We start from the raw sequence: 14,228 nt of genomic DNA, 5'->3' as shown, positions 1-14,228 counted from the left end.
TGAAATAGTATCTGATAAAATGAGAATTGAATCTGATTCTTAGGTATAATAGTCACATAAAGCTTCATTAGAATATTTTGACTTTCAGTAGTAACTGCTTTATTGTAAACTGCTGAATTGGGGTTATTAAGAGCATTCATTTTCAAGATGTTGAACTTGGTTGTTAGGTGCATCTCTGCCACTTCCACTGTGACTGGAAACAAATCACTTCACTTACCTGTACTTCTCCAGCTGTAATATTCGAGTTATATGACAGCTAGTTTAATAACTTGTAGTATGAATTTAAGTTGGCCTGAATTGATACTAGTATCAATAAAGCATATACGTATGAACAGTAAAAATTTGATAATAAACAAGTTGAGTAAGTGGGGTGGCATTTAGATGAAATGTATAGGTAATTATTTGTTGTAAGAATGGCGCAGTTGTTTAATAGTGGATCTACACTGTATACAATAATACCTTATGATTGCTACAGTTTCTAGAATGTCCAAAAACTTGGTACTGTGGTTTCTACAGATGAACTTGAAAGCTCTATAAGAAAACAGTTTTTCTATATTGCCCAAAATAGACCTTATTAAAAATGACACAATTAGTAAATCTATATATAAATATATATAATTGGTAAAATCTCTTTAAAATAGCAAGGATGTGGGAACTATAGACACTTGCAAAAGGAGTGGAAAAATGTTGTAAAGATGAAACATTCTAGATATAAATAACATATTAGCACTAGGCAATGATGGTGATTTAGTTTGTCTAGTATTTTTTAAATCGTGGTTTTACAATACTAAATTAATTCAGAAGCCTCTGTGATCTTATTTGGGTGTATTAAAGGGGTGCCAGTTGCTGTTTCGGATTAAGATTGGATTCAATTTTGAGTGTCAAATCAAAATTGTTTTCTTTATGAATGCATGATAAGGCATACCTGCTAAGATGTTTAATTTATTATAGAATGAAGCTTCAGGTGTTACTGAATCGAGAATTTAATATTCAAATACAGTATTCTGTTCTTAGAGGAATAAAGACATGTCTTGTATTAACTGTTTAGTATTAGGTGCTAGTTAAATGTATAATGTAAATAATTCACTATATCTAGTAGCAATATAGTGTGTGTTAATGAACTACTTCTGTGCAGGCAAGTGTTGTTTCAAATGCTACATTGCAAAGTTCCAATTATTTGCTTCAATGCAAAAGATTTCCTGAGGACTCTACTTCAAGTTTATGGTAATGAAATTAGCTGGAAACAAGGTAATTAATCTAATCTATGATCCAATCCCATAATATCTGGCTTTTGATGTTTCTGTTAAAACCACTAGGTGTACAAGTAACTAGATTGGTGATTAAGAATTTTAGCACCATGGGAAAGACTACTGTTTGTGGGGGAGGCTGTGGCCAGAGGCTTGGCATGTCAAGATGATGTATTTCTTCTCAGAGTAGGAATCAAATAATTGAATAATTTAAGGATAGCTTCCAGTGGAAACAAAAGCTTTCAACGTAGTCATGACTATAGCTTAAAAAGTCAAACTGCTGCATGTTTCATGTTCCCTAGAAAAACTTTCTCTGCTCAAGAGGAAAGACTAAAATAAATACCAGAGGTGCTCATAGTTGTCAGAATTAGGAATTACTTGAATGAGTCCTTGGTTTTTTGATGGGAACAAGTAAGACACTTTTGTAGGGGTGTAAAAGCAACTACAAGCAGAAGATATAAGATGTAAATACCATCTTCTGGGTTTTTTTCTTCATTCTGTGTATCATACTACTCCAAAATAAGTGTGATCTTTCAGGAAGGACTCCTTCTATGGAGAATCTTCAGCTTGTGTTCAGCATCTGAAAAGTTTCATCAGTAAATCACAGTAAACTGATGATGATTTAGAATCTGGTGTGAAGATCTAGACAAAAGACACGTAGTCGTGGGAGTGGGAAGGGGGGGAAGAAATGTGATGGTACAGGCACTAGTGACAGTTTTATTTTCCTGTACACACAAGAAATACTAGGTTAGATCCTAACTGATGCATAGGATTTGCATTTGAAGTTTGTAGTGTCCAAAAGAATTCTTGCCTAGTTGTATGGTTTGGGGTTTTTTTAAGCTTTGGAAGTTAATGCTTCTTCACCTATTATTTCTGTATTGTAAAAAATAAAGAAATAAAACCCCAAAACAACCCCAAAAAACCCAAAAGCAAACAAAACCCACCCCAAAAGCAACACAAAACCCCTACTGTTTTAAAGGTAAAAATCTCATCGTTGTAAATCAAGCAAACACTGAAATTTCTCTCTATGTCAATATTGACTGCAAACAGTTGAATGATTGCCGTCATTCTGAAACTGGTGTACTAACCATTGGCATACATACATTAGCCATGACTAGGTATGGTATGCTTTGCCATTGAGATTCACTAATTTTTCTAAGTAGAAGGACAGGATTTGAGTACCATGTCAGTCTTGAGGAAAGTATGTTTTTATCAGCGCAGACTCCTTACTTACCCAAGTTTGATCCTGGTTTTGCTTCACTCCTTTCAGCTTTGTTCTGTCTCGAGTTTCCTCCTCCTCACCTTGCACATGTCTTCCTTTCTCCAAGACTGAATTGGTGGTGATGACTACCCTCACCTTTGGTGAAAATTGTACTTAGGAAGGAAGGAATGGATGGATGGTTGGGGAGTTTGATTCTTTATCCTTTTGCAGTTAGAGACTGTCTCGTGCTCATTGTAAATAGAGATATGAGAAAAGGATCTTTGAGGTATCTCAGAGACTACTTGGTAACAGGATTCTGTTCTTCCGCGTATCCTTTGTAAGGTGGTGGTAGTGGTGGTGGTAGAAAATTCGGTGCTCTTTTCATGCAGTCTTCTCTTAAGCTTATGAATGTCCATCACCTCACTAGGCAGAACCTTCCTGCAGCCTCTCGGCACTTTCCAACAGCCATCAGCTGTGGAGTGTTGCTGCCCATCAGTGAGGCCGAGTTGCTTAGTTTGCCTCTTTACTGTGCATCATTTGAGTTCACAGCAAATCTGTCTGTTATAGTTGTCGGAGTTTCATTTAATTCCTGTAGGGATTACTTCCTGTTCAAAAAGCAGTGGAAATCCCATGGACACATCCAAAGTTTTGTGAGTGAATGCAGAGTTTGACATACTTTACGAAGCTGCATGATTCCAGGGCTGAGACTGTCCTTCTGATCACAGAAGGACTTAGTGCTACTGTCGGGAGGGTATCCTTGAGACAATTTCCAAGGCTGTTCCTTAGCATCTGTTAGCTTTTGAGGTGAACAGCTGTTTGTATTCAGAGTATGTCAGGATAGCGAGCTACATGAAATCTTGGTATGAGACTATGCAGATGAAGTATCCTTTGGTTATCTGGCCACTCCAGCAGAGCTCAGGTTGATTCAGGGGCAGGATGTCTCCTTCCCTAACACTTGCTGAGCAGCCATATGAAGTTCTTTTCAGCAACAGTTATGTCAGTGGAGGTCAACAAGCCTGGTTGTCTTTAGAATAGTCCTGCAGCTGTAACTTGCATTATGGATGTTAAAGTTTGCTTCCAGGTAACTGAGTCTGTAAGGTTGTGTAGCATGGAGTTCTCTGTAAATGCACCTGTCAGCTGTCATTTGAACTTGGGGGATACTGAAGAGGCTGCTTAGACTATCTTTGAATAGATTACAAAGCATTCTAGTTACTAGTGTTTCTCTTTTCTTCTTTGTAATACTACAGTACGCATGTTGAGATTGTAGTTAAAAGGGAAATGAAACTGCACTAGGCTTGCTCTATCCAATGTATGTGAACATGAGAGAAAGTGCAGTATAAACACATACGATCCTATAGGACAAAAGGCTCAGATTTTTGGAAACAATGCATTGTGCATTGATATGTGAATTCATGTATACATTAAAGAACTTAGAAGTCTGATTGCTAGGAAGTAAATCTTCTCTCCTCTGACCCCAAACAGCAATTTTGTGACTATCAATCAAGTTAACAGCAACAACAAAATGGTACCAGAGGGAGACACTCTTAAGAAAAACTTTCAGTTTGTAATTTTTCAGCAGTAAGAGAGGCTTTTACAGTCAGTCTTAAGAACCAAAGGTTTACTTGCATTTTAAAACTTGAAAAAAACCAAACCCACAAAAAACCCCTCTTCAAAAATTTTCAGTATTGAACTTACTCCTATGTAGTCATGATACTATTTGTTACAGGCTCCAAATTCAATATTTTAACACTTTTGTAGTTTAAATGCTTGTCTGTTTGATGTGTATGTAAGGAAAGGCAACACTTTATAGGAATTTTTCAGTATGGGAGGTAATTTCAATGTTTTTATTCAGAAATAACTTATTTTTGTAGTTGCTGGTAGTGTCGTGTTAGATCCAAGGATTGCAGCATGGCTGATAAACCCCAGCGACACAGTTCCCTCTTTTGAATGTTTACTACAGAAGTATTTTGAAAAGCCTTTTTCTATGGAAACAGTAAATACAGATATGGGCACTTTGAGAAATGCATCAGTAAGTAGTTTGTTTTAAATTGTTTGCGCTTGGGTTAAAAGGGGGAGGAAATGATGAAAGAATTGCTTTTACTTACAAAATACTGCAAGAAAAAAAAAGACAGAAAATGCTTTTCTGAAGGAAGAAAGTTACTACATTAATATTACTTGTTGGAAATCTAATTTTAAAGAAAGGGGAGAAGGGGAAGGTTCACTGCATTCTTCCAAGATGGGGTCATATTCTCCAGGAACAGCTGTAAAATTCTCCTTTAAAAGTGGTCAGCAACAGTATTAATGTATAATCTGATTATTTTTTTTCCACTTCTCTGCTTTTCAGTTTTCCTTTCCAAAACGTTTAATGTCTTATTCTCTTAACTCCTGTGAACTTGTAGCCTTTATTTAGTTAGTTGTTACTAACAATTTTGCTGAATTTCACAGCTGGTAAAGGCACACATCATAGGCTGAGGTGTTCCTAGGGAGTCAAATGTGAACCTTCAAGCATGTGTTTGAAAAATCTGTAAATTGTTATTCTCAATAAGAGAATGCATGATGAACTTATCGAGAAGTTATTCCAAGCCCCATGGAAATGTCTTACTGTTTGTTGAAACTTATTTACTGAATGTTATGAAATGTTGATATTTGTATTTTGGGCCATGGTGATCTACTCTGGGCACATTAGCCTTCAGGGGTTGTTTAAATGATAAAAATAGATGTGTAGCAAACTAAACGGTGGTTTGGTGATTTGTGGTTTGGTTTTTTATTATTTAAGAAACCACCTACTTTTCAGAGACCTTGCTTGTTCAGGCACAAGTATTGTAACATAGGGCTTCTAGGATACAAATCCACAGATGTCAAGTGGTCTTAGAGCAGAGCCAGTTTACTTCAGAACACTAGCCATAAACTGCAGTTGTTCAGATGCTATAGCCTTTGTGGGTTAAGCTACTAGTGCAGGCAGAGGACAGGCAAAGAGGCAGAAGCAATAAACTTGGTTATTTTTATCTGTGATATCCCCTCCTGTGAGTCAGCATCCTTAATCTTGTCTCTTTCCTTAGCTTGACTCAGTCTTTTGTTCTTTCTGTCACATCTATTCTTAGTTAACATTTCTCAACTTTGTCATCGTGATTCCCAGCTCTGAGTTAAATACCAGAGTTTTATTTCCTTCCTGCCCTACTTCAGGTCTAGTTTGTTTCCTTGCCCCAAACATCTCCTAGTCTTTATGCTGACTTGTTCACCCAAGTCCCAGTTAATGTGTCCCTCTAACATCCTGTGATTATTCCACACTCCCACCCCTGATTCCTTATGCAATTACGTTATTCCCTGGACTCTCCCACTTTCTTTTCAGCTTCTTTGTTTGCTCAGTGGCTCCCAGTTCTTCCTGTGAATCCTAGCTCTTTGCCAGGTTTGTCTCTTCAGCCTTCTTGCTCTGACTTTGCTGGTAGAAGTTGTCTTCACTCCCAGAGAGATCCACTTGTGCCCCACTACTCTATTTAAGCTCTCTGTTGTATTGTGCTGGTCTTGTATACCTGGCATAGTACTTGAAACGACTGCTGTTTTATTCTGTAGCCTGCTGTTCACCCACACACCTCTCTAGCACAAAATATGTGCTACTTGCTGCTTGTCCGTATATTTGATGCTGTGCCAAAAGGCTCAGTAAAAGGAGTCATAGTCCATATACCTTGAAACCTTTCCTGAAACAGGTTCTAAACATCCCACTGCTCTTGCAATGGCTTCATTTGCTGATAAGGAATCTTGCGGTCAATTGAAGCCTGTCATTGGGCTTACTTCCACCTCCAGAATAGGGTCAAGTAAGCTCTCTGTTGCTGGAAGCATAGTATTTAACAGACAGCTTGTTGGTTCCAGAACCAGTGGGCATGGACAGTGTTTCCTGGAGACAGGTTGATGATTTTTCACTGGCCTGCTTCAATTAATCTGTCTGGTATAGAGAAGTCCTCACTGATAGAACTAGACTGTTACAAAACAAGGATCACCGCCGGTGGATCTGGGTGTTTCAGCTTTGAAGAGAGCCCTCTGCATCCTGCCTTCAAGTAGCCTACTGTTTCCTCAGTCTTGCAGTGTTCAAGTCTGCTGTAGGCCCAGGGGAAGCCTGTACAGTAGGTATCCGTATTGTCTACTCACCACACAAGTAGTGCTGAAGCTGTATAGGCTAATAGCCCTTGAGCAGATGGAGAACCCATGTGGGCTGTCAGTGGAATTCATTACCCCATTTTAACTCTTCTGCTGCTGGGATATACTTCCCACTAACAGACATCAGCTTATATAGAATCTGTACAGTTTTATCTGCTGTTATCTTGAGTCATATGGTCATTTCAAGATAAAAACAACTATGGTCCAAGCTTTAAGTAGCTAGTGCCCCTATGTTTTGTGGTATGTTGTAGGAAAATGTGTCTGTAGCAAAGATTACCCCAAAACTCAGGTAAATCTGTTTTTAGCATGAAACAGAACTTCTTGTAACTAATAGGTGTCTCCCACACTTCTGTTATGCTCAGCACTTCTCTTAAAAATTAGTTGCATCAATTTGATAAAGTTCCTGTGAAGGTTCTTCCTCAGCTGTGTACCAGAATGCATGCCTCTGTAGCAATGCTGTGTTATAGTTTATCTTAATACACACTAATTTTCAGTCAGTTCTGGTTCTGTTGTGTTTGTGCAGCCACAACTAATTTGAATTCCTTCTGCATTCTGTTTGGATCAAATAATGGATGAAACATTGCTCTTGTCAGTCTGCATCTGCTGTAATGCTTTGGTTCCAGACTTGTTTTTCATCGATTAATGGGACTGTTTTGCAAACAGTAGGCCAAAATTGTGACTTTTGTGTGCAAAACTTATTTTTGTACATTGCGGGATGGATTATGTTTACCTGTTGATTTACAGCTGACTCTTGCACTGTGAGGCCACAGGATCAAGTGTTTAGATGTACTGGTGTCTCAGTCTGTGCATATCCTCATTCCCTAGAAACATAACCAGGAGATTTTAAGAATCATCCTGAAGACAAGGAGGAGATAACGGCATCTAGTTCAGGGAGCAATTATTGCAAAAGACCCTGTTCAGATAGAAAAAGGTGTCCAGAGATACCTTCTCACAGACTCTGAAGGGAACTTACTTCCCTGAAGGGAGGAAGATGCTTTCGTATCCATTAATTTTTATATGAATTTAGTTTTTTTTTCTTTTAGATAAGTCCTTAATTCTGAGATCTATTTAGACTATATAGACCCTCCTTTAGGAAGGTTTTTGAAGATCTTCCAAATACTTTCATTATTCTTACCTGCTTTTGCTTCAAAAGAACTATTCTTCTAGCTGGACAGATTAAAAGCCCTGGAGGCCCATAGTATTATGACACCAGGCCTGTTCTTAAGAAAATACTCTTGGAAACAATCTCAGTGGCAATCTTTCTGTTTTAGTCCATCATTCATCCAGTATAGTGGAGTGATAGCACATCTAGTTACATTGCATATATTCTTTGAGATGATAAAATCTTAATCTTGTTCTTTACAAAATACTGGATGGTTCATTCAAATGGAAGCATTGTCTTCATTTTTTTATGCAATCTTAGAGGAGTGTAAATCTGATAACAAGTAGATAAGTCTCTTTTTTTTCCTTCTCGTCACAAAAAGACCAAAGGAAAGATTCTGAATATATCAAATAAAACCCATGAAACTGTGAAATAAGTAGCAAAGTCAAGTCTGGTAGCATAATTTCTGAGATGTTGCTCTGGTAAGGAAAACACTTTCTAGCTCAGTTTGATTGGAGAAAGCAGAATATATTTCTTTTGGAGCAGATTTTTTTTGCCCAACTGTAGGTATTTCATGAGAGCAGTAAGGTAAGAAACCTGTAGAATAGTTGCAATCTGTATAACAAGAACTTCTGCAGCTCATAGTATGAGAGTTTTTCTTAGTGTTCCATCAGCCCCAAGATACGAATGCAAATAATAAACTGAACATAGAATGGTTAGGATACCTTTAATATACGCATAGGGTAAATGACAAACATGAAGACTGGTGGCTTAAAAGATGCCCAAGGAACCCTCTCAGTGCTTTTCCAATTGAGAAGCTTTCCAAGTGATTTCATGGCCCTTTGGTTTCCTGTCAATATATTCTTCTTTTTTTTCTAAAAACTTTTTAAATTCTTCTAGACAGAAAGAGATAATTCATTTGGGAAGCAGATTTTAAATTTATTTTCACCCCTGCCTATGTGCATTAATTTAGCAGAAATGATCTTGGAATACCCTTTTCACCAAGTATTGAGCCAAATCGAGGTCAGTCTTTAGCAATGTGACTATTGAGGAAGAAACAGTGTTACCAGATTATCTTCTAAACTGGTTAGAGTTCTGTTGGCCTCAAAATTGATTTATGCTGTGATGATGAGTCCTCCATGTGGTGTACGTTACACTCATGTTGTCAAACATAAAATAGTAAGCTTCTACTAAAAAGTTCTACATGCTGATCTTTTTTTTTTAATATTTTTTTGTTTTCCAAACTGTCATGGACAGGAATCTGCAGTCAGCACTGCACTGTGTCTGGGAGAATTGTCTTGCATTCTGGGTTTCTGTACTTGCTCAAGATTCTGTAGTCTTACGGGTTTTCCCTGTCAGACTCCTTTTCTCAGTCTTTCCTTTCAGGGATTTTTGGTTTTCTTCCAGTTTCCTTCCTTTCTAGTACAGCTCTTGTTTTATATAATAATCTTTCTTGGAATTCTTAACTCCCCTTATTAAAATAATGCCTTATGTATAGTGAATCTTACATCTACCTTTTTTGGCTAGTCAGATGCTGAGCTCAGGGTATGGAACTCTACAAAGGATCTCACTAAATTGAGTGCTAATTGAGCATAAATTGAAAGTTATGTGTGCAGAGTAGTTTCAATTTACAAAGAGATCTTTGAGTCATTGTTGCCAGCTTTATGTTGGTTCAGTATGCAGCAGCAGCCAAAAAGCTAACAAAATGTAGGCACCATAAGGAAAGGTATTGAGATGAAGAAAAGGAACATGATTTTTTTTTACCAATGACAACCTTGGTGTACCCATGTCTTGAAGACTGCGCAGTTCTGGTCTCTGCATTTCAAGAAAGGCACAGTGGGCTTCTAAAAGGTCAGAGGATGGAACATCCTTTATTAAGAAGATGTGATAAAAATTGTGGTTATTTGAAATGGAGATGGAAAGACTGAGGGGTACTATGCTAGCAGTTTCCTAAATTATGATGAAGACAGTGGATAAAGTGAATGCAGTGGTACTACTTGGCAAATCCTGCAGCTGTAACTACAAGTTGAAGAAACTAGGAGGAGATGGGGTTAAAGACACGATGAGCAATGAAGTCTGCAATCTAGAGATAAACAAAAAATATTAAATACATTTTTGAAGCAATCAAAATGTGGACTGTCTCTTAGAGATGCTAGTCTAACTTCATGAAAAAATGTAGTCTGCAGATTAAGCAGGTTCCATTAAGCCAATTGTTCTATACCTAGCGTACATGAAAACAATATATATATGTTCTCTTTATAAAAACTGTTATGATCCCCTCCTCCAACTTAGTAGTCTAAACTAAATAAGCTTAATTTATTTCTTTGTAGGTCATGTTTTCTAAATTTACTATTACTTTTTGTTCTCTTCTTTAGCTTATCTGGCATTTCTTAATGTCTGTCTTAAAGTATTGTGGCCAAGATACCCCAATATTTCAGCTATATCCTCAGAAGTATTTATCAACACAGAGTAAATGCCTCTTTACACAAAGAACCATTAGTTAAAGTTCACTGTTTTACACAGAAAATGAGGAACTATGATAACATGATGCTTAATTCCATGTAACCTATTTTACTACCTCCAGCACAGACCAGGGTGTGATTCTTGGGGAGGATTATACCAACAGGCAAGTGCAAGTCCTCTAGAATGCTGTCCTAGGTTCTATGGTTTGTGACCCAGGAATTTTGCGGGACAATGCTAGTATTTTTGCACTTAATGGCTTGGATGTAAATTTATTCCATAATTTTGATTCTACGGTCATTGTTGATGATATAGGCTACAGGAAAGAAAATCTGTCTGCAGCATTTTTCACATTCCCATCTTTCCTCACAGGAATTTAGTAAAGAAAAGCAGCACTTTGTTTACATTTTCTGTATCAGCCTGATAAATTTCATTGGTTAACATTAAGTTTATTTTTAGTGATCATGTTCTCGGAGCTAACAATCATATTCTTAGTGTCTGTATACACTTCAAAATGGTCTTCTAGCCAACTGAAGGAGGTGGCATGGCTCTGTACAGAACACCTATGGAACAGAAGGGAAGGAAGTGAATAGTTCAGGCACAGAAGAGTGGTAGTACTGATAAGAGAAAGAAAATTGCAAGCAATTTTTCCTTACTTTACAAATAGCAATAGAATTCTGACGTCAATGTAAAAGGCAGCGTAGTGATACTATTTCCCCATACTTGATCTGTGCAAAAGATAAATAAAAGAACAGGTAAACCTTGAATATTCATGATCTGTACTGTTCTTTAATTGTGTTTGTCAGAGATTTAAGAACATTACTAAAATGTTAAATATAACAGGAGACATACAGAAAAATGGTTTTATCCCTTTTAAAATAAATAGTATTCTAAATATTTTCACGTTAGCACTAAAATTATTTTTTAATTTTTTTTTATAGCAGTATCAAAACTTAGGTGTGAACTTGGAGAAGCTTTATAATGTAATGATGGATCTTGCTCATGACTTGCAGGTAAAATACAAGTAGGAGTTACTCAGATACAACTTCAGAGGTATTACCATTAATTAAAGAGAGTTAATGATGTGCTGCTCATTCAAATCGGAATCTTTTCTTGAGTTAAATAGAAGGCTTCAGTCCATACTGGTTTACAGTGCTGGTCAACATTTAAAATAAAGTTGCCCATCAAATTTGCCATTTTTTCCTGGACAAAATGGTTAGTCTCAAAGTTAATCTTTAGAAGAAACTTTCCTTTGCAACAGTTAACTGTTAACTAAGAACAGGCTTTGTTTAGAATATTGTGACTTTTCTTTTTGTATTTTAAGCCTATATGAAACAGTCTAAAAAGTGTTAATAGAGTTAAAACAGACCGTAGCTGGGTTTTTTTTTATACGTTCCTTTGGTACAAAAGCTCTCAGCATATCTTTTGCTCTAGATTGTATTAGCTGCATGCTGGTCAAAAACTGTGACAGGCATCCTAGAGAGGTAGTTGATGCCCCAAGCCTCTCAGCGTTTGAGGCATTTGGGCAATGTCATTGATAATATGCTTGTAACTTTTGGTCAGCCCTGGAGTGGTCAGGCAGTTGGACTAGATGATTGTTGTAGGTCCCTTCCAACTGAACTATTTCATTCTATTTTAGCCCTTATTGCAGTTCAGAATGAATCTCAAGAAGTCTTTTACTGGTTTTTTGCATGTGTTTGTTTTCTCCCTGTAGTCATATACCTGATAAAGTGTCAGAATTTAGGGATACACTCAGGTTCTGGTGAAAGGTACATCACCGAATTCTAGGCGGTTTCCTTGAGATTGATGGTAGTAAGTGTAGGACTTAAACCATCAGTTGATGGAGCCATGTTAATCTGGATATCTAAGTGGCCCAGCAGTATGATGAAACAGTCTGTGAAGGAAGGCAATAGGAAGCATCAAAGGCACAGAAAATGAGAGCCAGCCTACAGGAAGTGTTTAGGCAAGTGTTGCTGTCTGATTGCTTCAGTGGTTAGAGAAAAAAGGCTTCCTGTTCTTTGTAAGTAAATTGGGTGCATAACCCTATCATCTTTTAGTCTTTTCCTGATGAAAACAAAGTTATGAATTCTGAATGGCTGTTTAATTGTTCAGGTGAGTAAAGAAGAAGGGATAACTATGTTCTGTTATAATGGAGCTTGTTCCAAAAAATGAACCTTTTAGAAAAACGGGGTATGTATATTTCTTTATTACTATACCTGTACAAAATTATTACTATTAGAAAATGCATTATGATTCCCCACAAAATGAAGTGATAATGGCCTACAGTATTTAGATACTACAATTCACACTAAATAGTATTTCTTTCCATGAGCAGTGTTGTCATATAAAAAGGGGTTATACAGAAAGTGAAATACTGCTTACTGGAAAACAGATCCACATAATGACACCACTGTATGTTTTAAGATTAAAATTGGCTGATACTGAAGAATTTATTTTTATCTTGCTTTACAGGTTCAAGGTTTGTGGAAATTATTTTGCACATTAGAACTTCCACTTATCAAAATTCTGGCAGGTATGAAAGTTCAGTTCAAAATACAAATCTTTACTTTTTTCACACAGCTGCTGCCTATGCTCAAGTAGAATGTTGTGTGATTTTAGCTTCATAACAGCAGCGCTGAGTTTGTTTCCATCTTACAGATTAAGAAGCATGTAAGATCAAAATTATCAATTTTAAGTGTTCTCAGTATATAATTGTATTTACAGTAATGGAAACACACAAAATACACGTGAACAAACAAGAACTGAAAAAAACATCAGAGATTCTGGCGGTAAATGTCTTTATTTTTTCTTTTGGAGATTGTATAGCATCATCTTTCTGCTTTTACGGAGGGTAACTGATTAAAAAGAAGAGGAATATTTTTGTTTCGTCATGTTCTACATGACAGTTTGGGGCTTCTAGTATTTTTATTGTTATAACTAATATTTACATTTTTAGGGTACTTCCATGTTTATTCAGGCAAGCAAAAAGGAGGCATTTGCTTCAATTATTCTTGTCCCAGAACTGAGATTGCTTTGCAAAATGCACAAGTCCTTTTGTGTTACGTGTTGGAGCGTAAAAATTGTAATGACTCTTTTGAACCTACAGTTACCAGTAACCATCTTCCTGAGAAGAGATAGATATTTCTATCTCTTTGTCAATAAAACAGTCTTTACAACTTACATGTTCTGAGAGTTCCAAGTTTGCCATTTCCCCATGGATAAAAATAGCTACAGGAGAATCCTATTTTGTAGCATAAAATCTAAGTAAGATAATCATAGCGGTCTGACAGATTACTGAAGACTATAGAGATGTGTAAGAAACACAACTATGCAAATTATTCTGGTAAATCAGTAATCTAAATTATTTTCCCACAATTCTGGTACTTTCTTCTACAGTAAATTCCTTTCCCAGATCATGAAGAAATGTAGACTAAAGAATATATATATATATATATATATATATATATAAAAGCAGTCTACTAAACAAAATGTTCATAGCCATCAATGATTAGACATTATCAAGTACCCTGTTTTTAAGTAGAAGTTCAATATACTCTTTAACCTAGGAAGTAGCAGATGTTGAAGAAAATAATAATGTAAACAGAATAATTCTGATGTACTAATTTATAGTTGCGACTCAAAGAGCTTGAACAGGAAGCCCATCAAGTTGCTGGAGAACAATTCCTTTTGACCAGCAGTTATCAACTCAGACAGGTAATATTTATACTATTATTATGCAAGTTGTAAGTTCTGTAAATTGTTATTGATGCAGAAGAATTATGAAGCTTATAAAATTGTCTTTACAACTTCAGAATCCTTTTGATATTATGTTATTTTCTGATTTTAGTGGACACATCCATTTTTCTTAAATCTAGCAAAGTTTGATAATCTGTATTTGAACGTGTTTACATGGATTATGCATTTGATTTTAGCAAATACACTTTTTTCAATAGCTCAAAAATAAAGATTTGATCTTTTCATTTCTGTGTTAGTCCTCTTTACTACAGTATGTTCTATTTTCCTTGAAGTCTGTTTTCTAGACTTAAGTTCAGTCACCAAATAATTT

The 14,228-nt window shown here is 36.4% G+C and overlaps 1 protein-coding gene across 1 annotated transcript in view; it reads left to right on the top strand.

The window, feature by feature from the left end:
- POLN (DNA polymerase nu) overlaps positions 1–14,228 on the top strand; it is a 106,202-nt gene that overhangs the window by 10,028 nt on the left and 81,946 nt on the right. The window contains exons 5-10 of the mRNA XM_055795448.1: positions 1,136–1,248; positions 4,320–4,477; positions 11,107–11,175; positions 12,635–12,695; positions 12,887–12,951; positions 13,793–13,876. Coding sequence (XP_055651423.1) covers positions 1,136–1,248; positions 4,320–4,477; positions 11,107–11,175; positions 12,635–12,695; positions 12,887–12,951; positions 13,793–13,876 — 550 coding nt within the window. The remainder of the gene's footprint in view (positions 1–1,135; positions 1,249–4,319; positions 4,478–11,106; positions 11,176–12,634; positions 12,696–12,886; positions 12,952–13,792; positions 13,877–14,228) is intronic.

This window comes from Falco peregrinus, chromosome 2 (genome assembly GCF_023634155.1).
Source record: "Falco peregrinus isolate bFalPer1 chromosome 2, bFalPer1.pri, whole genome shotgun sequence".
NCBI classification, from domain to species: domain Eukaryota; kingdom Metazoa; phylum Chordata; class Aves; order Falconiformes; family Falconidae; genus Falco; species Falco peregrinus.
The sequence above is the reverse complement of the archived record's forward strand: the minus strand, read 5'-3'. Positions and strand labels throughout refer to the sequence as shown.